The sequence below is a fragment of the Chamaea fasciata genome, unplaced genomic scaffold (genome assembly GCF_029207755.1).
Source record: "Chamaea fasciata isolate MVZ Bird 193981 ecotype frontalis unplaced genomic scaffold, bChaFas1.0.hap1 SCAF_9, whole genome shotgun sequence".
Taxonomy (NCBI): domain Eukaryota; kingdom Metazoa; phylum Chordata; class Aves; order Passeriformes; family Sylviidae; genus Chamaea; species Chamaea fasciata.
The window spans coordinates 20,950,859-20,975,520 of NW_027094094.1; the positions used below are offsets into that span (position 1 = coordinate 20,950,859).

Genomic DNA, 24,662 nt, shown 5'->3' on the forward strand with positions numbered 1-24,662 from the left:
GTCAGCTTTGCTCTGACTGTTAAGTCTTTGAAATACCATAAATAAACAGCTGTCCTCCATTTAAAAGTAAGAAATAGGAAAGGGACTTTACCTGTTGTGCTCCTAACAGCCTTTTAAAACTCTGAGCAGCTGTACAGTGATCAAGTTCAGTGAAGATGTAGCAGTCATTGTTTAATGGTGTATCAGATGCCTCCTGCTTAACAGCATCATGTATAGTTTACAAGAGCACGAACAGTTCATAAGGTGAGACATATTTGCAGTAGAGTTCCCTTTATTTCAGAACATTAAAGCACACAACCATTAAATAACACTTAACACTTCTATTGTGCTATCTAAAAAAGCTACGCTCGAAGGTACACACTGCACAGATCTGGTGGCATCCACTTCAAATAAGTGGAACATCTAAATCAAAGCAAAGGCTTCACATAAAAAATAGATCTTACTCTCTGCAACTGTATTCTTAAAAAAAATGATGGGGATCATGAGATTGAATGGAAAGAAAGTGGATTACTGAAGCAACAATCACCTCCCAGATTTAATGCAGGATGTTATTTTTATCAGCTCATCTGCAGATGGCAGAAATGAAAGCTGATTAAGGCAAATGCTTCTTAAGAAAGGCGATTTCTTGTAAACAACACAGAAATTACTTTTTACTTCATCAGAAGCTTTTTCAGGAGTGTCACTTGCAATGTCCCAGGCCCCCGGGGGACCCCTGCCCCTCTCACTGCTGCTCTCAGTATCTGAAGGGATTGCGTCCTGCTTTGTGGAATGCCAGCTTGCAGCAGGCTGTGGGTGGAACTGAGCTTTCTTTGCAGGCAGCTGCAGCAGCAAAACATGCCACCAGAAGACTTTTCCAGTGACCTGTCTGGCCTTCAGAATGTGCTTGACCTCAGGGCTTTGGTATCTGACTGGCAGTGTAGTGTTTGCAACATTTTGTGGATTGCCCATATCAAACTATTCACCAGCACAACAATTCAGTAAAAAAAGAGTGAAAGTGTAATAGGAAAAAAGTACCTTATTTTAAAGCCATATTAAGAAAAACTAAGCTATGCTTTCATTTTAAGAGCCGCTGTGCACAAATGCTTTGATCCCAAACTAATCAGTGTCTATTAATTAATTGGCACCTAACCAATGTAAGTCACTAAGCAGTCAAGTTTTTTTAAGGGGAATTTCCTCTTAGCATCTTCTCATGTCCTGACTTGGAATTTTCCTGCTTTTGTAATATATTTGACACCTTTAAAAGGCTTGTATTTTTCTCCATACATGTCTAGGCGATTCACTTTTAGTCCTGAAAAAAGACAGAGACAAGTACAAAGTTAAAAGCATAATGCTAGAAATCACAGCAGTCCGATTAGAAATCCGGCTGTCTTGAAGCACATTAGGATTGGTTAGGAAGCTCATTTTCCTTTCTTTCACAAGTTCATCTGGTTTGAAGCAGCAGATAAGAACATTCTCGTCACCTAATCATGGCTGTTTTGGCAGGGCAACACCTTGTTTCTCTTCTACTCCCTAAGCCAGCATCCTCCTCCCAAAAGATGAACTGTGGAACAACCGAGTCTATCTTCCACAGCTCCTGTGCACTGCACTCCTTTCCAATCATGAAGATGAAGCAAAGGACAACTTTCAGAATTCTTTTCACCCCAAGTCGTATTTGCAAGAACCAGCAATCCCTCTGCTATTCCCTGAGGAAGGTCAGTAGCTATTAATTACCTACAGCTTCAGGTTGTTCTGTGCTTTCTCACAGGTCTGTTATCTTTGGTGTATAGCCACAGGACCAGCTCTATCTTGCTAGATTTAAACTAATTCAAGAGGAACTGCAGGATTCTGCTCTTACACAGCAACTGTCATTTACCCAGTCTAGGGGCCTAAAAGACCATAGCCTGGTACCTGTGCAGAAAGGTACCACAAGAACTACCACCAACTCTCATCAACTGCCTTCAGTTCTCCTCCTCTCTGAACGTGGGTTCGTGCACTGTTAGAACCTGCAAGGTTTGCTTGGGCAAGCATTTTACACAGGGACAACTCACATGATTTAAGTGTTTGCAGACTGAGGCCTTCTCTGCTTTAAATTAACTTTTGCACTTACCCTATAGACTTCATTCTGCTTTTACTTGCTGATTGTTTCAAAGATGGAAAACTAACCAGCTCCAGAAGGAAAGAATAAGAAGGACATTCTTCAAAATTAATGCATCTTTATGACCACTAGAAAGAGCTGTAGTGGTACAAAGCTAAAGCAAGTCAGAAGCAGCACACTAAATCATCATCCATCAATCCTCACTATAAAGATAGGTTTGCATGTTTAATGCACCAGTCAACAAAGAAAGATCCATTCTTCTGTGTACTTCTCACAGTTTTTCTTAAGCAAAACAATTGGGAATTCACAATTCCCAGCAAAGAAATGTTCCAGCAAGAGTAACTGTCAGGTTTGGGTAAATCAGACTTTATCATTTTGGACCAAGCTGACTTCAGATCTGCATCTCTAATTAAATGATTAACAGTTTCCCACTTCGTTTCCTGCACCAACTCGTTCTGCCAGCACCAATTTCATGTAATAACCCCCACTCACCTGAAATTGCAAGCTGTTGTATCTTAAACTGGATGTTTAAACTTGGGTTCTCCTCTGGCTTGGGGGCTCCAGACTGCAGGTTCACTATGCCCTTCAGGTTCGGTAGCTTTTGAGGGGTAATTTTGCCCACATCCCACGTTAGCACCTTGTCAGGAAGGAGAGGATAGTAGTAGCATTTTAGGAAACAACCTATGAGGTCAAGTTCATGTCCAGCTTTTAGCTTGCAGGCTGGGTACAGACAGTAGCCTGGGAGCCCTGAGAATTACCTCACTGGCTGGGAGAGGGCTCCTGCAGGTATGGGGTCTCTTTTTCACCCTGTCAGTGTAGGTCTGTGCACTGAGAACATCTTGTTCCCTTTGCTAAGGATAATTGACCCTGATGTCTCTTTGGGTCAGCTGGATCCATGAAGCCAAGACAGTAAGCAGCACAAAGACCACAAACTTAAACACAAGAATGAGGAGGGTAGGAGCAAGGCACTGGACAAAGGAGACATCTAAGCCAGACTAACTTTCTCAAGGCTCACTTGTTTGCCATTGATTCTTACAATTAATTCTTCTTCTCATTGGAGAAATGTGGAACCAAGCAAGCCCTTTACTCACCCACAAGAGGTGATTTGTTTGTTCTTATCACAAATTCATAAATGCAGGAAAAAAAATCAATTCTCTATGCTTTTAAAAATTTTTGCAGTTTCAATCCACCTAGTTATTCCAACTCTTGACAAAGACACAGTTAAATTTATTTCTGCAGAGAGGAAAGCACACCTTAAGTTTTTTTGTTGGTGCTTTCCTTTTAAAAAGATCAAGGTCTATTGTTTTTGGAACAAAATGCTACTTGGAGAGCTTTCCCTAACAACTTTAAGGAATTGCTGACTTAGATATTCCAAGGGCAGCAGAAAGCTCAGAGCAGGGTATTAGAGCCAGCAGAATGGTTTGGCTCAAACTGCTTTTCAGCAAAATGGCTCCTGGGTACTAAAAGGCTTCAGGAGCTTTATGAAATTTAGGTCTCAAACCCCAAGTCAGAGGCAAGGAATCAGGAACCCAAGATATATTTTTTCAGACACTTTATTTACCTGTGTGTCTTTAGGCAAATCTTTTGGAAGAAATTTTTTCTCTGCCCCCAGTTTTTCTGTCTACCCATTTTCAAGGCTAGTGCATTTTCTTCAGAAAAATGTTTTCATAACATGTATTGCAAAATACATCATGGTTGAAACTATCAAAGAAATACTGCTGCATCCACTAAGGAAAGATGATAGTGGGTGAAAGACCAGGGTGAAAAGAGAGGAAGGGAAGGAAAAGGATACTGACAAAGTCAGAAATCAGAGCTGCTGTGTATCTTTGAAAAAGCAAATTTTAAAGGTAAATTTTAAGTTCATAAACGTATGCTAAACAGAGTTTTCTGTTCCAGTATTCTGCAATATGGGTGACTTGCAGTAACGCCATCTTCAATATTTAAATAAATAAAAATTTAAGACTTACTTTAGTAACTGGGTCAAACGTGTAGCTGCCTTGTGTAGCAGTGAGGTTCATGTTAAGTACGGCCTTTGGCATGTGAACTGTCATGACTACTCCTTCTACTGTTTTCCCCATGTTCTGTTTTGGTCCAATGGTAACATCAAATCTTCCTGAAGAAGTATTTTCCTTAAAACTAATCATGTGCTTCACATACACAGGAATTGCCACCAAGCTGAAAAGAGAAGACAGTAGCTGAATTCATCCTGGTTACTTCTCTGCTTGAGAAATTAAAGCACTTTCTCATAAATGGTTCTTGTGTTCCTGGTAGGTGTTCAAGTTAGAACTGGTTTGTTCCAGAAGTGATAAGTGAGGTGATGCTCTGCTCTTCATCATCATTGCTGAAATGATTTTATCAGCAGAGAATCACAGGAAAAAATGATTTATTTTCTTCCAAATACCCTGTCCTATTCTCTCTTCAGCTGCTGGGTTTTTTGGGTTTTTTTTTTTAAAGTAATCTCACTGATCCAAATCTCAGAAGAGCCATCAGTCAATCAGGTTTTAGTTTGCAAATATCTGCAGTTTGGACTTTTTTTGCTTTCCTCTCTTCATGAAGCTCAGTCCTCGATGTGCACAGAGACTTACCCATAAAGCATCTAGCACCAACAAGAGTTACTAGGACTGAATAGCCCTATACTGCTGTCACGTGTGATTCACTCCACTGAAAAATTACTGCTGAGTATCTGCAGGTCACTGAAAAATGGTTTTCTTCTTTTAGTGGGGATGGAGCAACACATGAGCCAAAACCTGAGCACACCCACTTCAGAGCAAGGCAAATTCCCCCTTAACAGGGAGGGATGTGCATCACTGAGGTGGAAAGCAGCAGGTGGTGTGGCTGGAGGAGCAGTGTGGGAATGGAAACGTACTTCTGGGAACTGACGCGGTAGGAGATTAGCCGGAAATTCCCATCCGGGGGAATAAACGACAGGACCCTCTCAGACTCCCAGCGCTTGAAGCGAATGCACGGGTGGAAGCTGACATCATCCAGCAGCCGTGGGTTCTGCAAGGAGTGGCAGAAGGGTAAGTGAAATCTCATCAAGTACCAGCAGTTTGAGCTAGCTAATGAACACTACCGAACTCTTATTTCATAGACTCTGGGTAGCCATTATCAGAGACATGTTACTGAGCTGGATGGATTTCTGATCTGACCCGGCACAGCAGCTCCTGCGAGGGTATTTTTATGTGCAGACAAAAGCCATTCCCACTACTGAACAATGCAGCTTCTACAATACAATGCAAAACTTGTTACTTTTCATGTGTAACACATGAAATAGTGATAGTGATCTTAAAGTTGTTTAATTCTGATCGCTACGAAAAATACATCCTGAGCAATTAAGATTCCCAAATATAGGCTGAATTTACCATGAAAGACAGAGAAAGATCTGGCATTCCTGAGAGCTTAATACACGAATCAATAACACCTTGGATTTCTGCAAAGACTGTGGAACCTGCAGGCAAAAACAAGACACTTGACTTAACATTATTATGAAAGGCCTAACAGATGTGGTGAAGTGCAGCTAGAGGGCACAGAGGACATTTGCACAACACTCAACAACATGCCAAGCCCGGCTAGGAAAGGTCATTCCAGTTACCTGTGTCCTGGGCAGCTTGCTAAAATACATGAGCCAGAGCAAACAGCCTGGCCCAAATTGGTTAATTATATTTGTGCCAGCTGTTACACAGGACTTGTACTGGATGTGCTCGAACTGGTTGCCAGCAATAAGCAAATAAGAATTTCAAAACACACCAGCCCTGAATCTTTTCCTTCATCCCTGTCCCCAGTCTCCAGAAAACTACCAAGTTGTGTAGTGGTGCAGGGAAGTTGAAGCACATCAAAACAGTCAATGTCAAAATGCAGTAAGTTCATGCTATAAAGCTCCAGCTAACTTTGGCTTTCACAAGTAAAGGTTGTTTAACAATGAAATTAAATATTCATCTTGATTTTAAATAATTCTATAACAAAAAACCCCAAAGCCCAAAGCAAGAGTGCCAAGCATTTCACCCAGGAAATGCTCATTTCCTGAAATACCCTGTAAGTACAGAAAGGCATAAGCAGGACTCTGGACTAATTAATTAGCTCCACATACAAAGGTAATTTTAGAAGACAGGTAGATGCTGGTTCATCTAGGCAAGGAGAAGGACAAATGGTGGCTTTATACTTTGTTTGAAAAGAAGGGATCCTGTTTCAGGTTAAAGCAGTTGACCATACCCCTATGAAACAAGATAACTTCCCTATTCAAGGGGAGCAACCCTATCTACCTTAGTCCTAGTGAAGGTTGTAAAGAAGGGTTCTGGCACTGCTAGTCCCTAAGGGATCAGAGCAGAAAAGAGTAGCTATGTCTACTGCAGCAGACCCTCAGTAGGAAATTAAACACTCGCTGCACACTGGTTTCACCTGAAATACACAGAGAAATTCACCACAGTCTTGACTGTACCTTCTCAGACTAAGCACTCACACTACTCCTGGGAATCCTAAGGAGCTAGGACACAGTCACCAGCATGCTCTGTAAGGGCCCTGTAAGGGCCACCTTCTTTTAGATTCAAGACTGGGAGAGCTGCACAATAGCTGTTTATGACTATCCACTTCAATGGTGGCCAAAGCACTTGCTGAGGTGATGTACAGAACCAAACCAACACTGACACTGCTACAACAGCAGCACTGAATGAACAGTGCCTGCCCCATCCCACCATAAAAGGGTGTCCTGCAGTCTTCACCCTTGCTAACTGCTGGCCCCAATACTGAACGAAACAGCAGGTTCCAGCCCACAGCTTTGCAGTCTTCTTTTTGCATAATTTTTTCCTTTTTCTTAGCATATAAGTTATCAGGTTCCTCCTCAAAGTTAAATCTCAGAATACTTTTTGAAAATGACACATTTCATTCATAGAAAAGAACAGAGTATTATTATGGTTCATAATATCTGGCTCCAATTTGAATATAAGGAAAACAATACTGTCCAACTCTTTTGCACCAAGTTTATCTTGCTGTCACAAGAAAGCTAATGAAGGATTTCGTCTTGCTCACTTGAGGGCCTTCAAGGACTACAGTATATTGTTGGCAGGAACAATGGGAGATAATTTTCTCATCACATTTTAACTACTTTTTTTTCCATTTACACCCATTATGAGATAATCAATATACGAAAAGAAAACATACTTCTTGTGGATGTTCTTGAAACAGCCCAGAGCATGTTGCTGTTTTAAGATGAACTGAAGAAATACATTTAAGCTCATCATTTTAAATGGAATATTTCTACCTAAGATATAAATGCATGTATATGAAACATATGCAAAAAAATAAGAAGGTTGGACTGTATTCTCTCTAAAACATCATTAGCTACATGTAAACACACTTGAGAAACAAACAGTAGTTTGCACGGCATCTTACCTGATTTGTCTATAATCGCATCAATTTCTTCAATGACATCAAAATAGGCTTCGTTGTTCGTGTATTTTACTCCTGCTCTGCGCCAAGGAATGTTGGATAACTGTCCAGTGGGAAGCGTATCTCCCACATTACTACTGCCTTAAACATGAAAAGGAACTCAAAATCAGTAATCAATTACAAAAGGAATGTTTCAACTGCCAAAATTAAAAATCAAGGTAAGGCTTGCCCCCAAGAACTGCAGCTAGAGCCTGGACCCTTACAGTGTTATTTGTGAAGTGACATGAAGGCACTGGAGCCATGTGCCCAGACTTCACAGCCTGCAGACTACATCTTGCACAGCAAAATCCAATGCTCAGGTCAGCAGGAGGTTTGAGTGGGAGTGGATGTGGGGCTAGATTTTGTGGAGGATTTCATCACTAATTCAAGACATGACAGCTCCCTGTGAGGGCCTTAAGCCTGCTTCCCCCTTCTCCTAAGAGTTTTAGCTGGATGACTTCAGGGCTGATTAACAGGTAAGAGACATTAGCAGGAAAGATGTGTGAGAAGCCTTAGGGAGGGTTGCTACAATTTTTGCTTGGAGCTGGTGTTAGGCTGAGGGTCTCACCCTTGGTACCCATCTGAGCTACCCTGCATCAACGTGACAGCCATGTCAGTACCTGACCACGTGTCAAATCCATCCAGACCCTGGCCCAGACTGCACTTTCTGGCTTGGCCTGTCCCATTCTGGTGGATGTAACTGGCAATCACTGAGCTGTAGATGACCAGTTATCATCTGATCCTGTCCCTGACCTGTTGCCTCAACTTCTGGGCTCCCAACCCATGATGCCACTGTCCCTGCCTGCCTTGCTCTCACCCTTGGCTCCTGATAGTCAATACTATTCAGCATAAGAAGAAGGCTTCCTGAGCTACCTAGTTATAAATTGATGATACTTTAAAAAGAAAAAAAATCTTATCACTCCTGAGGCTTAGGTAACTGACGCTAGAATCCCAGCACAGTGGAAACAACTCCCTCTGCTAGATGCAGTTCTTGGGACAGGGCCAAGGCTCATGCTGACTTGTGCCCTTTTGCACAATGAACATGGTAGTGTGTCCTGCCATGTGAAACAGCTTCACTGAGATGCTGATGGCCACCAGGTATCATTTCTACAATATCTGCTGGGGCAGGCCCTAGCCTGGCAGGCAGAAAACAGAAGTCTTCATTCTTTTGAGCTAGTAGTAGTTACTCAAACAAACCCCATCCTAAAGTCCACCCCCTGGTATGTGCTATAACTCAGGGAGAAGAGTTGCAACCATTTCTTCACTCCCACTGCATCTCTGAAGAGGAACAGTTGCTGTGTCTGTCCCTCCGCAGCCTTGCAGGGTGCAGCAGTGCTGCCAGGCCAGGTAGATAGGAGACGTCTCAGGCTGTTTCCACCTGCTCAGCGCTGAGTTGTTGACAGTGACAAGATGCAGGCTGCTTTGGGCAGGTGCTCTAGGCTCCTAGGTCATTTTAATAAGGCTTTAGATAAAACAAGAGGATTTGATATTGCAACCCTTGGTTTCAGGAGTCTTAATTCTCTTTACAGAGGTCCATCTAGTCCATCAATGTCATTTTTTTCTTAAGTGTAAATACTAGCATCCCAAACCACATTTTAAAAACCTAACTAAACTCCAAATAACAGAAATTAAAACTGCTGAGATTTATACTCTAAGACTAAACCATATCTACTACCTTAAAGACCAGCTCCTCTGGGTGTTACGTGTGTGGCCCTGCAGCCCAACTACTCCCCTTCTCTAACACAATGTACAGGCGACGGTCTCTGCCCCCATGTGACATCTCATGGCTCACCTCCCTTGCACCCGCTTGCCAGACAAACAGATTCCACCAGCTCAGCTGACAGACATTTGGCTTCATCACTGCAAGACAGACCCATTTACAACAGCCTGAAATCAGTTGCGAAATCAAATCCATATGAATCCATGTGCTGCTTGGTGGTGGGGGCAGGGTGGAGGATGAGGACAGGCTATTTGCTTCCCTTCACACTATCTGTTCCCACCCATCAAGGATTTATTAGGTATCTACTATATACCTTCCTATAAGGATTTCTTACAAAATGCTTAACCTTCTCCAGTGGCCCTCAGTTATTCAAGGCTTGGGGTGAGCTCCGTACCAATCCCAGAGCACCTGTCTCCAGTATGTCCTGACTGTGTTAGGAGCTGCTGTTTCTGAGGGACTTCAGCAGCTGTGGCTGAACCAGGCAGTGCCTCTGAGGACAGCAAAGGGGCCAGGCATAAACTGCAGATAAGGAGGGAGTTGTTTTTATTCAACTCCTATGGATGAGAAGTGGCAGGATAGTGCCCTCACCTTACAGATTCACACCAATATATTGTTTTTTAGCTACAAGGAATGATGGGGCTTGTTTTTAAGCAGCCCTCATTGCTGAAGTTACATATTTTCATACCTGTGATGGAGTTGACAACAGAGCGCAGAATTGTGGGAGGCTTAATCAGCTCCTTCAGAATGTTGGATTCTGTTGCCAGTGGAAAGCCATTGTCTAGCATTTCTTCTAGAAGTTCATACACAATTACTACATTGTCCTTAATTGCCGTCTCAGAACATTCGCCGAAGTAATCCTAAACAAATTCAGAGATTACAAAAAGTGGATTTTTATTCCTGTTAGAATGCTTTGCAAAAGGAGGTTTGTTTGGTTTTTTTTCTTACAGAAACCCTCCAATATATGAAGGCATTTTAGTGCCTAAACTGACTATTTCTATAGTCTGAGGGCATCATATTGTTAATGTTATATTTATCATCCAACTGAAAATAAATACAAACATGAACAGTGAAATAATGCAATGTGATGTACTATTATTTATGTTACAAAAGTTCATACAAAAAAAATCCCTTGAAGTTATTTTAGAATCACAGACTGTTAAGCGGTGGTCCCAACCCCCCCTGTCATGGGCATGGACACCTCCCACTAGCTGAGGTTGCTCAAAGCCCCATCCAACCTGGCCCTGACCACTGCCACAGCTGGGGCATCCCCAACCTCTCTGGGCAACCTCTTCCTTCACAATTTTACCACCCTTATGGTGTAGAGTTTTTCCTAAAATCAAGCTTAGATTTCCCCTCTTTCAGTTTGTACTCCTTTCTCCTTGTCCTATCACTATAGTTCCTGACGAAGAGTCCCTCTTTGGCTTCCCTGTAGGCGCCCTTCAGACACTGAATTTTAAAATCACTGAGTGGTGGCACACCTGGAAAGTATCTGCTACTCGGTGCAGAAATTCTATTACGAAGAGTGGTGGCACTTCTGTCTGTATGACAGACACAAAGAAGATTTTATCCCGATAGATGCTGATGAGGTAGTGGTGTGGAGTTGAGATGACAGGAGGCACATTCTCAACATCGATTGCTTTCTCCTGAGCTTCAAAGAAATAATCGCACACAGATTGGCTCACAACGCTCTTCCAGTGCTTCTCCAAGAATATATCACCAGAACAGTTTATAAGAAACAGGCTGTGGATCATTTTCTGTTGGAAACACATTAAAAGAAGTTAAAATAAACAAAAGGATATGTGGATCAGATTGACATTTCTCATCCCAGATCTCCTTTCTTACGATGGTTATTCTTTATTAACCTGCACTGTGAATATAGGAAAAAAGGTCTACTTTGTTGTTTTTCTTTGAATTCCACTTTCTTTATTAAGAAGAACATTCCACCAATAAATATTTGCCACTGGATTAAATTGCTAATGTATATCATAATGCAGGCATGAAGAAAGCACCCTCGTTTTCCACTTTCATCCCTATCGGGTATTTGCAATTTATTTCTTAAAGAAAAGGTGACTCCCATGAGTTGGCGCTGGCTCAAACGCGTTTGCCGACGTGAAAGAGTTACTCGTACAGAAGGTTTCCTATGGCAGTGCACTTGGCCTGGCAGTTGCCCACATAACTTAGAATTGCTCTGTCTTGAAGATACAGCGCTTTAGCTTGTCAGCTTTCAGCTGTCGAACTAGAAAAGTGCTTTTTACTTGCTGGCAGATTAGTCTCATGATCTATGCCAAGCTGCACTTGGGTAAAGGGTTGGAATTCATTAGAAGTACACAAAACTAGCCATTTAAATCTGACCTAATGAATAAAATTGCCTCAAATGTGCTTGGCATGCATGAACTATGTTTATATAAAATGTTTTTCACTTAAAAACTCACTTACGTAAAAGGGGAGTATAAACTGCAGGTAAGGAATGTAACTTTTTTCTTATCTCTTTAAACATTTACAAATAACATGCCTCAGCCACTGATCCTTCATTTTATTCATGGGGCAAGAAGCTTACGTGCCTATTAAAGAAAAGAATTCCAAGTCTATTTCTCAACTTTCAATGCAATAGTAAGTGAACTACGTAGTTGATAAAATGAATAGACTATTATCTCTGCATCTACAGAAGTGGCAAATGCTAGCAGACTTCAGTTTATCTCTACAGCCTTTACATGAGACAGATACAATGCTTTGGCTGACCTGCAGCATGATGATCCTCTTACAAAAATAAGTACCAGATAAAACTTGGGCTTGGAAAACAAACCAAACCGTAACCCCAACAGCAGCTTCTCAAGGTGAAATTAACCTGGTACTCAATGTCACGCATAAATTCATCTGTAGTTGAAGAAGCTGCCCCTGGCACTGGCTGCTCTTCCCTTTTGCCTCTCATGTATTGATTTGAGTAGGTCTGTGGCTCTGCAATTATCTACATTCGGAAAATGATCCAGCCAGAAACTGACCCAGCAAAAGAGCTTCCTAATGCAAGTTATTACACTGCCAGAGAGTGCTAAAGCTGACCCAGGGCATGTGGTGGAAACCGGCAGATGATAGCAGTGGAGATCCAGAACTGAAAGTTAGTCTTTGGAGGAATTCAAACATGACTGGAAAGAGACCAGACAATTACTGGGTGCCCACACCTTGAAACAGGAAGACCACCATCAACTCTGCATTTCCAAGAGAAGCGAAATACACCTACCAAAAACCTATCATAGTTTTCATTCATTTTATCATGTTTGGCCAGGATCTTGTCCTAAAACGCACATAAAATTTGCTCCTTCTCTGTTAATTCTGGCACAGTAATGTAAAGATAGCATGGAAGCATCTAGATGCACATGGCCCAGTCCCACAGAGATTCTAACGAGTCCAAATACTGTATGACTAAATCTCATTCCAAAATTCTGGAATAAGCACTTAGCTCCACCCAGAGTGAGCTTGTGTTGCTGTGTCTCAGTCTAAGCTACCCAGAGCACTAACTCATCTACCAATACCCTTGCAAGAATGAAAAATGGTCTGGCCCTCCAGATTTTGACAAAATAAAAGTATGTCTTCCAAAGCTCACCAAAGACGGTGAAAAAGGGACAGCTCAGGAAGGTTGTGAGCATGCTATTTCCCTCCACCTAAGTCAGCAGATGAGGGAAGAGAGCCAAGATCCAGCTTTTCAAATTCTAAACTCCAGCTGCTCCTTCACATGCATGACAGCAATGTGCTCATCTTCACTGGGGCCATGCCAGGTCTCAGATACCTCCTGCCAAGAGCACGCTGACTTTGGTAGCTGACAAAAAAAGACCAATAGTCAAAAGGTGGACAAAAATATTCACCTAAGCCAATATGGAATGTTACGGGAAGTTCTTTTAGAAACTGTGACTGCAAACTTGCTTAAAAGTGGGAAAGAAAACAAAGCTACAAAAGTTTTATTGCATGCTTCTACTATTTCTCTCCTGGACCAAATTAATCTAGTTTAATCAATTAATTTAGTTGTTAAAAAAACCCACAAAAAACCCAGACAATTTTAATACTGTGAGCACAGCATTTTTAGAAAGAAGCCTTGACACAATTGCTTTAATCCAGTTCAAGTAAACATGTTCTGAATTTAGCCAGCACTGAACATTAAAGCCTTGTAAAATCTCCTGGATAGTCACACAATGGTGGCAAGTATAATCAACTACTGAATGTCAGTATTGTTCAACACCACGGCTGCCCATACATACAAAGGTGCTCAGCTATAAAGCTTAGAATAGATCTCTGTACATTTTTAAATCAATACAATAGCATATCTGTTAACAAATATCAGACTCATTTCCTATTAAATGCACACAAAGCTGCATCCAAGAGTCCAGTACAAGCAGCACTGCTAAGACTTCACTTCCAGAGGAGCTGATCCACAGCCTGTTCTGGAAGAGCTGTGCTGGACAGCAGGCAGCTTCCAATGATAATCTGACAAAGAGTATCAGACACGTGTGACAGTGTTTGCAAGCCCCAGCAGTTGTGCTTCTGTTATCCAGATTCTATTCATCTACAGCTCAGAAATGGCTGCATTTGTCACAATATACTTTTAACAAGCACAGCTGTGCAGCAGATCACACAATCACAGCAAGCTCCTGGTGCACCAAATGACTGTAACAGCAGGGCCCCTTCTTTTGCCCTAAGTTCCACTTAGGATATTGGACCATGACTTGGTAGGCAACCAAGGGAGGGTGTGGGTAGCCAGAAGGGGACGTAGCACTTGGCCACTGCCCGTCTTTACTCATCTGCCCCAAGCTGCCTAGCTACCAGCTGTGCTCACAGGAGTGTTTGTGTGGCCTCATGGTGAACCGGAGTAGCAAACTGATCCAGGGGACCACACTTGGGAGATGACAGCTCTGTAGTGCCTGTGGAAACTAAACAGTAAAATCCCACCTGGCTGCCTACCCTGTCTTCTAAGTAGGAAGATAGGGGTTGCAGGATTTCCCATGATACATATTCTGCTTCTAGCGTAAGACTTCCCTTCAAATTCTCTCACATACTCCTTTCTTCCTTCACGAGTTTTAGCAGTATGCCAATTTGCTGCTAATTTGAAGTGCTCTGGAAAACTGAAGCTGTCTCCTTGCAGCCTACATGCAGAGCAGGCAGCCCCAGAGGCACAAGCCCTGCCCTGTCAGTCAAGGGGCAGCTCAGTTGGTACACTTCCCAGGGCTGACTAGAATAAAGACACTCTTAGAGCAGTGGGGACATCAGTCTCTTATACACAAGACCAAGTAATTTGATTTATCCCATACACGGTCAAGCAGTTGGCACCAGCTGATTAAAGATGGATTTCATGTTGAATATCTTAGAACTGGTAACACCTACAAAAATATCAATACAAGATATATAAACTATTATTTAACAAAAATTACTTACATTGTTCCAAATAATGAAGTTCCCTGTCACCCTATTTTTGAGTGCCAGATTTCATTTCAGACATGTAGAGATCCCTGAATTAATTCCTCAGTACCTGACTTTCTTGTCTCAACAGAACATAAGACTTGAAAAGCAAAAATATTGACAAATCCTGAACATAAGAAATCAAGCCAGTAACGTCAAAATTCCTCATACCTGTAGGCCAATAGCAAGTGTGTTAAGAGCTACAGCACTTTGAGGGTAAAGGTCTTGAAACAAAGTTCCTAAGTTTGAAGAAACAGTAGCAAAAGTACATCACCAGAATTCAGGAATCATGAGAGTCTTCGCCATGTAGCAAGGTACGCAGATGCCACTTTGAGATGTCAGCACAAAACCACTCTATGTAAGGTACTGAAGATGTTTCTAGGACTGCTCTAAAGGACATGCTTCCCATCTCTCTGCTTTTAGGCCTACCTAAGAGCAGACTGAAGGTGTACATGGAACATTATTCGCATCTAGGCCAAAGCAAACTGTTCAAGCTCAGTTTCAGTAGACTGACAGCCTTTCATGTTACTGCCTGACTGCAAGGCACCTTACAGAACTGCAGCAACAAGCAGCTCTGCAGTTTTCGCAGCTTCTACTCACGGATTTCCCATCCTTCCTCTGACATGCAAAACTCCACGGGATTCTTCTCAGTCATTTCCACCCTACCAGAATCTGAAGTCCACACAGAAGAAAAATATATTTTAACTAAGACGCCTTCAATGAGCTGTGTCCACGTCTCTAACTTTGGACTAAATCTGGATTTGCAATGTTACTGATTTTCAAATTCTTGGCACGGACACATCTGGACTAAAGTCACAGCAGGCTCACAAGACAAAAGTGGAGCTGACTGGCAAGAGAGAGAAGCTGGGAGCATGGGAAAAAAGACTGATTGCACATGCTTGTCCTTAGCTACAATTAAGTACTCTAAAATGTAATTAATGCAGAAATACTGTCAACAGCTGTTTTTCCATAACACTGAGCTGAGTTACACTCAAAGCTCTGAAATCACGAAGTGAGGAATTTATCAGTGACCTCTACAATGCCCTTTAGAGCTAATACTAATTACTGAAAACAGCTCCAAACAGGACCATCCCTAGGAAAGTATTTCACAGCTTCAATGCCCCCTGAATTTGGCACAGCTGCTCTGAAGGGTGGAAGGATTAGTAGGGCTAGACTGTCTGAGTCTCCGTTATGTATTTGTGGAAATGAACTTCCAGTGACAAGTGAATGGAAAGTAATCAAATGCTTAAAGTAATCTGGAGAAATAAGCTAAAATAGGCAGTTCTATTTCTATGGTAAAGCTTGTACTTTTGCCATGATCAGCTAGTCAGTACTTTAGCTTTTCCTATAAACTCAAAATGTGCCACAAATGTGTTCCTGACCTCCCCAACCCCATTCACTGGCTTTCAAACCAGCAAGCCTAATAAGGAGATGTCCCATTAAACACCTGAACAACAATTTCAAGACAACCAACATAGCAGCTCTGATATATTGCATAACTGGCAGGACCAACCTGACACATCATTAGCAGCTGTGATTCAAGTTGATAAATCTGGAAGTCTCAGGTTTACTAAAACATGGATGTTCTGTAATTCCACAGGGTTTTTTATACTCCTATTATTGTTTGTGTGTCTTAATGAGGCTGCTCAAGTGTCATGAATCTACTTACATATAAGATGCTTACAGCTTAGGTATGTGCACATTAGAGTAAAAACACTTTTTTCAAGCTTTTTTAAGAACTGCTTGTTGTCCCCCTCTGTTAGTGAAGCAAAACTTCATATTTGCTCAACACCATGAAGTGCTTGTGTCTGTACAACTACTAAGACATATTTTATCAGCAAGATCATCCCTATTAAAGACTGAATGTTTTGCTTCCCAGATGTTCAGCATATATTTATCTTTGATCTCATTTAAAACCCTGTTAGTAACATTCTGAAATTGTCTTTAAAAGGAAGTAGTCCTCTGAGAATACGCTGAAGTTGTCTTAAATCAGTGTTTGGTATCCATAACAAAATTTGCAACTTCCTCTGTTCCTTTACCAGTAGCAATTACAGCCTGCATGAGAAATTGTGCAGCATTTCATCTACTGCCTGATGAGCTTTCCAATAATACACTTGCATGGCGCCTCTGTTCAATTTAGTTTCAGTATAAATCTTCTAACTGCTGGCAAGAGAGTTCCATCTCTTGTCAACAGAACAATATTAGATTCTGAATAATCGAACTATATTACATCCTGAATAACTGCAGTTCCCTAAGGGACCTGCAAGAATAGAAAGCTTTGCTGTAAAAGCTGTAAAAGCAAGAGTTCCTTAGGAAAAAAAAACCCACACCAAAACAATTAAAAATTCATTGCTAAAACTACATTTTTACATGGAGATGGAACATTTCGAACACAACTTACATCTGAACCAGCAGCTTTAGGACTACTAAGGGACGACTTGAAACTCACTCTCTGAAAGCACTACTGAGTAGACAGGTAGGACCAAATGGACACAGACAAAGTGAGTACCATGCCACATATTTACTGTCCACAGTATTTTCAGGAGAGTACTGAAAATGGGGCTCATATTCCAGCCAAACCATGAAGAACTCTGAATGGACAAGGCAGCAGGATTCAATCATAGGATATCAAAGCCCCAACTCAGTAGCTCTTTGTGAAGATGTTTTCCACCATGCTCTCCCAGTTCACTCCTCCAGTAAGTCTGACAGGCTGGAGCAATAGTGCTACCAGCTTTATACTACTCTCTTTCACAGGCTCTCTTTGAAGAGGCACTCAAGGTTCAAGAAAGGCCAGTGCCAGAGAGCCATGCACTACTGAAACACTCCATGAGAGCCAGCAACCACCGCTGGGACTCTGCTGTGCAGGACAGCCCTTCCTAACGTGTGTGCACTCTGTCCCAACCAGTCCAAACACAGAGGGCAGAAAGAAGGCACATAACTACTTGTACCTTCCTCCTCCTCCAAGAGGACAGGGAAAAGCAGCACTCTAATTCCTTTATCCTGTATGAATGAGTCTCATGAATACTCTTATTCTAAGAAGCTCCTGTTAAAAGGCTGCCTTTCATACATTGTGTTAAATAAGCATAAAAAAGACTTAACTTACCTTCTCTGTATGAATTTTTTTAAAGTTATATGTGAAGCTGTAAGTTGGGGAAAAATTAAAGGGATATAAGAGGAAGGAACTTAACATTTTAAACAAATTTTAATTTGGGTTTTTGCCATTATTACAGCCACGAACTACAGCTACGACTCGTCTCCTACTGTTCAGACTTCTCTACCTCAAGGACCTCAAATTATCTTTTCTGAATGATCATGACAAGGCTTTTATTAAAGATTCTTCATGTAAAGAGATCTATATATGAGAGAATAACTGGGACTTAGCTGGTGCATAGCCCTCTTGCACAACAGAAAATTTAATTTCTGAATAAAACCAGCAGAATCAAACACGAGAGGGCATGGAGTATTCTTCAAGTTTCATTTGCCATTTGCAAGGAATTTTCAGATATGTGCACACAGGCAGTAAAGAATCTGCTTGTCCTTTCCCCCCCCCAAAAGAACCAAGTTTGCTTGCGTTTTTGAGTTAGCACCCAACACGGCACGTATTAAACCCGAGACATCTTTTTACGGAGAAATATCATTCAGATATTTTCTCCTCTTCTTTTTTTCTTTGATAAATAAATGAGAAGCTATGTACGATTCAAACCTGCTGGGAACTCCCACAGCAGAATCATTCTCATGGTTGGCATAGTCAGTTCTTTTGCAAAATATTGTTTCCATCATTTTACCTCTTGCATGAGTAATCAAATTGGTTTTGCTTTTCTTGCAAAATACCTCTTCCTCTCCCATACTGCAGTCTGCCTGCTATGAACACAAATTTTCATCATACAAGTATGATTTTTTGCCTGGTTGGTTATAGAAAAGCTACACTGAATGGTGACGCTATTCCTCCAGTTTGATTAACACTTAATGGGTACGAACCATTCATCATAGTGAAAAGATGGTAAGTGCATTACTAATTCAAAGCAGATTTGAACTGAAACAAAAGAAAAGAAGCGACAACCTCCACTCAGTTACCGCTGGGTACTGAACAGGGCAGGAGCGACGTGCGGTGCATAGGGGGGGAGGATAACGGGTTTACTGCCAGCGCAATTATGCAGATCCGCACTCAAAGGGTCCCTTACTAATTAAGCAAGTACAGCACGAGTAGAAACACCTTGGCTGCAGCAATGCTGCTGAAGATGGACCCAGGTGAGCCGGCGCCGCTCCCCCGCCCGCCCTGCCCCTCCCGGCCTGGCCTTGCCGCGGGCTCAGCCGCCACCGGCGGCTCCCACGCCGCCCCTCCCCTCCCCTCCCGCCGGTCCTGCGCTGTCTGCCCTGGCAGGCACGGTAAATGACCTCCCGGTGCCCGATGCCCCTCATCCCTGCGCCTCCTCCTGGGCCGTGAGCGGTGCCGATCCGCCGCTATCGAGCTCTGACCCGGCCCTGCTCACTCTCCGCCGGGCGGTTCCGCAGCTCCGCCAGAACCCAGAACAACGGAACGGGGGGGGAGTTCATTTAAACAGGGCAACGATTTTGTATTTAAATGGGCACCGATCAAAGGAAACGGGTAACAGGAAAAGTCTCGGATTTGCGACGCAGCCTCCCGCTACCGCCGCTGGCGGGGATGTCGCCCCAGCCCCGCTCCGGCCAACCAGCGCGGCCGGGACCGGGCACGGGCGGCTCCCGCCCGGCAGGGATCCCGTCCCCCCGAGCAAGGGCAGCGCCGCCCCACTCCCTCACGGCCCGGGCCCCCGCGCCCCACGTACCTCCCCCGGCCCGGTACGGCCCGTCCCGCTCCCGGGGCAGCGGCCAAGATGGCGGCGAGGCCCGGCGGCGGCGCGGGGCCGCCCCCCGGGGGAGGCGCGGGCGGCCGGGGCGCTGCCTGCGCCGAGCGCCCGAGCACGGCCCCCTCCCTCCCCGGGCCCGCCGGCCCCGCTGCCACGGCCGCCCCTCGCAGCCGGTCGGCACCGCTCGGCCTCGGCGGCCGGCGGGAGCCGGGAGCGGCTAAACCCACCCGGGCCGGCGCCGCGGCAGCGCGCGGCTGGGCAGGGACGGCGGGCGGCGCGGGATCCGCTCCCCGCCCCGTCAGGCGCCCGGCGCGGCCGTACGCTCGTCCCGGCGCCCCCGCCCCCCGGTGGCGGTGCCGGCGCGATCGGCGGGGCGGGCCGGGGCCGGCGGGCGGGCCGAGAGGAGCGGAGCGCGCCGCACGCCGCCCAGCGCGAAGATGGCAGCGGGGGAGCCGCAAGCCAAGAAGCTCAAGCTGGAGCAGAAGCAGCTGAGGTAACGGGCTCCGCTTCGCCAGCAGCCCCTGCGGGTGCCGGAGGGTCGCTGGTGCTGCCCCCGGCCCAGGGCGAGACGCGTGCCGCCTCCGCCGTGCGGCGGGACTCCGCCGGCACGGTCCCGCCGCGCCGGGCTGCGCTCGGCCGGGCTGCGCGCGGGGGGCGCGGGCGGCCCCGCCGCGGCACCGGGCGCACGTGGAGGCGGCGGCGCCGTCCCGCCGCGCTGCCCCGGCTCCTGCTGCCGTACCGCTGCCCGGGCCCGGCGGGTGCCCGGGGGCGCCGCCGCGCCGGGCTCCCCGCAGCCGGGGCAGGGGCGGCTGGGCGCCGCGCTGTGCCCTGGGCTCGGGTCGGTCAGCGCGAATGAGCTGCTGAGCATCTGGATGGGGTGCGGTGAAACGCAACGCTGCCCGCAGCGATGGCCCCCGGATTAGAGCGCGGCTGGGGTTGTCATTCCGTCTGCCTCCCCTTTGAAAGCCGCCTCTGAGAAATGCCCCGATTAATACTCGTGCGAGGGTCTCTGTCCCCGTTGGGCAGGAAACTGGAAATCCGTGTTAACAGTTACGTTTTCTTCCAGACACGTGGTATATTTTAAAATATTTTCATATTGAAATGATCTGTGCGATATACTATACTTCCTCATTTCTGTGGTCGCAGTACAATAGCACTGACTGAATCCCATCTGAATGATGGCCTGCACAGACACAAGTCATTTATTTTTAAATGTCATAGCAGAAAAATGTAAGGTTTCCCAATGAAGGATGCACAGTCAAAATGAGAACTCTGAGAACTGGGAGCTGTAGAGGAGCTTTTTTTTTTTGGTACAGTTTCAGGTTTGTTTTCTCAGGATTATTCAGATATGAATTTAATTGTAAGACAGCTGACTTCCTTCCAAGTGTTCGGTGTATGAAGAGAATTACTGACAAAAGGCTTGAAAGGTCCAAAATTATCTTGGCGATAACTAATAACTCTCTCAAATATAGCATAAAAGGGATGTACTTTAGTACTAAGATGTTTTTTGGTACTGATGCCCTTATTGAAAGAGCTAATCCTATTAAATTTGTCAGAGTCGGGGTACTTACTTCTTCGGCAGCCAAGTGACTTTTCAAGTTTAATAACGGTTGACAAGCTCAGTTGCAGATAGTAGAAGAGGAGAGATGTGACTGAGCTCTTAAAGCGAATAAATGGTATGCAGCAAGATACGGTTGTAGTCAAAAAGCAACAGGCAACAGTTATCTCCATGGCCCATAAAGTAAGATGAGGCAAGAAACTGGCAGCTGCAATGTTTCTGTTTATAAAGTTTATTAGAGGAAGCAGCATTTTAAGATGAAACATGAGAAAAATTTAAAAATTTGAGAATATTGCCGTACTGAGGTAGAAATTTAAAGGTTGTTTGCAGTGGAATGAAAGGCAGTGGTGACATGCTCTGGTAACTACTGACTAAACTGCAAATACTACTTCTGTAAGGTATGATAGGTAAAACATGAGGAATGTTGTTAGAACTTGCATATGCTAATTCGATTGCAAGTTATTTCAAGACAAAGTGTAAATAGGCTCCAGCTCTGTTTCGTAAGAGAAATGCCATAATTAACTGATGGTCAAACAAAGTTGATGTGTGCTGTGTGCCACGGGTTGAACTCATGAAGCAGTTGGTGGTTGAACTAGATTTGGCAGACCTCAGCACTCATTTGAATGCAGTGGCAAGAAGGTGTTTGGCTGGGTGCTGTTGTGGGACTTCAAGGCCACCAGGGAAGGTACCAGACTGGTCGAGGTTCCATGACTTGGCTGTATTTGTAACGAGGTTCAGTTGTTAATGCAAAGCAGTGCTAGATATGCTTGGAAACAGTTCATCTATAGATTAGAAAAGAAGTGAAAAATCACTTGAAAATTTTGGGGCTGAATAGCATTGTACTTGTTACACCAAGAATTTGAGGAGGCTGTAGAGAACAATTCCTTGTTCTCAACATGTAGAGCTGAGGCTCTCCAGTCTCTTCAGAATACCACATCTAATGGATTCAACAGGGATGGTTGGACCGTATTTATTCTTCCATATGATATCAACCTCAACCTTTACTGACTGCCATGAAAACTATTTTAGTATGGAAAATGACATAAAAATATTTTAATTCTGCAATGTGATACAATGATAAGCCATACCCCACCAACAACAGCAAATGTTTCCTTTCCCCGTTGTTTTTTTTTTTTTTTCCGTCATCATTTTCTCTCTCAAAGTGGCTTAATAGAGTTTTCATGGATACATTTTTAGACTCTTTTGATGTTTTCAGACGAAGGAGAGCAAATATTGCTCCCTCATGAGGTAGGCAAAGCTGACTGGGTTCAGGAAGCTGCACTTGTTTGAAGGCAGTATGGGGTGGCTGGCTTTTGCCACCCAGTGAGCAGCACACAAAGCCTGAGACCCAAACTGGCATTCCCAGCTCAACAATGTGTTGTGCTGACGTTCATCTGCTGGGCGGCAGGTTTTGCATTGTCTTTATTGAGGGGCGCAAATCCCCACTACAAACCAATGGGCTTTAGGCAAGGCCATTAATGTGTGCTGCCTTGTTTCGGGCTTCTGACTGCATCTCTGCTGTGTGAAGTAGAATATCATTGTATGTGTGTAAACTGCACTGTTTGAACAGAAAATGGGCTTGCAAAACTGCAAATGGCTTGTCACTGAGTGGCTGCATCAACTTACTAGAAACATCATGAGGTGTTACTTTAGAGGAGAATTACTAAGGATTTGTGTCCTTTTATATTTGGTTTTGTTAGGGAAGCCTGTGAAAACCGCAAGCAGATTCTGTTAACAGCCTGGTACGGTTATGAAAGAATTTGGACGTTTTCCGTAGAAATGTTTGAGCTTATACGTACGTGTCTGTCTAGGAATATGCATGTTCATTTTTCCCTTCTGCACACAAACTTGTCAAGTCCCCTGTGCTGCATTATGACCTTCTGGCTGTTCTGCAGCTGCTGTATTGATTGAATAGTCATGACGTGGCCAGTTGTTTGAACAAATCAGTTTATCTACATGAAGACAATGTAAGCATTGAGTTTGGCAAGTAGTTCATACTCAAAGTACAAAGTATTCCTCCTCTTCTGTTACCATTAGATATCTCTTCCTTCTAAGAAAAAATTATCAAATTTATTATCTGTGCATTATTGTTGTCAAAAGCAGTCCTTTGTCATTGTTCTTCCTGTTCCACTAGATTTTAGAAAGCTTGATACTATTGCTAATTTCACGCATTTTTACTCTTCTTAATAAGTGGAGTTTTAATTTAACTTACTCCTTTATCAGCTCCTTATAAATGAAAGAAGATTCTGAATATTTTAAGTTAGCTGTGATAAAGTTTTCAGTTAGAATTTAGTAAATAATTTTTCTTTCTATTTTCTCTTTTTTTTTTTGTTTTGTTTGTTTGGGGTTTTTTGTTTTGTTTTGGTTTTTTTGTTTCACCTTGCTCCCCATTTCTGTTCATTTCAGGTTTTGTCTTCATGGCTTATAGTTTTCTTACTTTCCAATTTCTTGTATCTGCAAATGCAGGTAACATTTTCCATGTTGGTACTTGTAATGTCCTCAGATCAAAGAAAAATCTGTAACTCAAGCACTTTGCTGCGTTTGTTCCCAGAATTAAAGCAATAGACTTTTTCTTCAGATGAATATTTAGTTCCCTTTAGAAATCAGACAAACAAATACTCTCGAGGACACTAGCAACAGACATCACTAATTTTGTTTTATTTAGGATGTAACAGCAGTTACCTTCCCTTCCAAGCTGTGTTGACAGAAGTATATCCAAAACCGGAATGACTTGCAGCATGGAAACTCCTGTGCTCTTAGAGTGCAGGCACTGGCTTCCGTCGTTCAGATGTGTAACTCTCGAATTACCGTTGACAAGTGTCTTCACCTGGCCTTTGATGTAATCCTCTGGGATTTTGCCTAGCATGTGTCATGTTTCCACAGTTTTGTGTTCGTGTTTTGGAGAAGCTTGCCATGGTGTTTCATCCTTCTAATTGAAGTAATTCCTTGCTATATAGTAGGGAGTGTGTAACCTGAGGAGAGAGGAGGTTGTGGGAAGGCTCTTTGTTCTCTGGACCACAAGCTCTCTTTCTCTCCTTACTGATGTTACCTGCAGCCCACCTGGCCAGCAGAGTCACACCCACAACAGTGGTTTAGACGTAACAGCCTTGGCCAATACCCTGCGGAAAGGTGCAGCTCTGCCTTGCTGGGAAGCCTCCCTTGAGTCACTGGGACCAGTCCTGTCCCTGAGGCTGCTTGCAGGCTGGATTACCTGGGAGACAGCAGCCAGTGTAAATAGTCCTTTTTCATCGCGAATCTTGAAACTGTGAATTTTCCTGAGATTTGAGTTCCTTTTTTTTTCAACTAAAGGAACAGTTTGTGTAGGATTACTCACCTCATTGGATCTACCAATATTGCTTACAAACAGACAAGGAAGATGCCCGGGAAAGAGACTTGAATGAATGTAGAATTAGCTGACTATGGCGTTAGCGTAGCAATGTGAAATTCTGTAGAACAAGACCTTGGCTTACTCTACTGTTGCTAAGGTATATTTCATGTGGAAATCTTGGAAGCAGAATTCTGGCTTGTGATTCAAGGTTGTGATATTGAATTTTAGTAGTTACTTACACAGGCATGGTACACAAATATTTCACAAAACCAGTTTCAGAAGCAGGGAATGGG

The 24,662-nt window shown here is 43.7% G+C and overlaps 2 protein-coding genes across 3 annotated transcripts in view; one reads left to right on the forward strand and one right to left on the reverse strand.

The window, feature by feature from the left end:
* Positions 1-253: 253 nt before the first annotated feature.
* AP3M1 (adaptor related protein complex 3 subunit mu 1) lies at positions 254-19,695 on the reverse strand. 2 transcript variants are annotated; one of them, XM_066191454.1, is made up of 9 exons: positions 19,463-19,695; positions 10,694-10,969; positions 9,901-10,072; positions 7,460-7,597; positions 5,437-5,522; positions 4,941-5,074; positions 4,042-4,249; positions 2,567-2,711; positions 254-1,288 (listed from the first exon to the last, which is right to left on the reverse strand). In XM_066191454.1, the coding sequence occupies exons 2-9, from the start codon at positions 10,964-10,966 to the stop codon at positions 1,188-1,190; spliced, it is 1,257 nt and encodes a 418-aa protein (XP_066047551.1). In that variant the 5' UTR covers positions 10,967-10,969; positions 19,463-19,695; the 3' UTR covers positions 254-1,187. The 2 variants fall into 2 exon arrangements, with proteins under 2 accessions (XP_066047551.1, XP_066047552.1); XM_066191455.1 differs by lacking the exon at positions 19,463-19,695 and adding an exon at positions 12,814-12,834.
* Positions 19,696-19,725: 30 nt separating this feature from the next.
* ADK (adenosine kinase) overlaps positions 19,726-24,662 on the forward strand; it is a 273,191-nt gene continuing 268,254 nt past the window's right edge. The window contains exon 1 of the mRNA XM_066191457.1: positions 19,726-19,976. Coding sequence (XP_066047554.1) covers positions 19,921-19,976 — 56 coding nt within the window. The 5' untranslated portion in view covers positions 19,726-19,920. The remainder of the gene's footprint in view (positions 19,977-24,662) is intronic.

Bases quoted from the DNA above. Each gene is read 5' to 3' on its own strand.
- AP3M1 (XM_066191454.1), bottom strand. From the start codon at position 10,966: ATGATCCACAGCCTGTTTCTTATAAACTGTTCTGGTGATATATTCTTG. The intron at 5,523-7,459 runs GTAAGATGCCGT...TTTTGCCTGCAG, and splicing joins TGCGATTATAGACAAATCAG to GTTCCACAGTCTTTGCAGAA. The intron at 4,250-4,940 runs GTACGTTTCCAT...TTCTCTTTTCAG, and splicing joins TACCGCGTCAGTTCCCAGAA to CTTGGTGGCAATTCCTGTGT.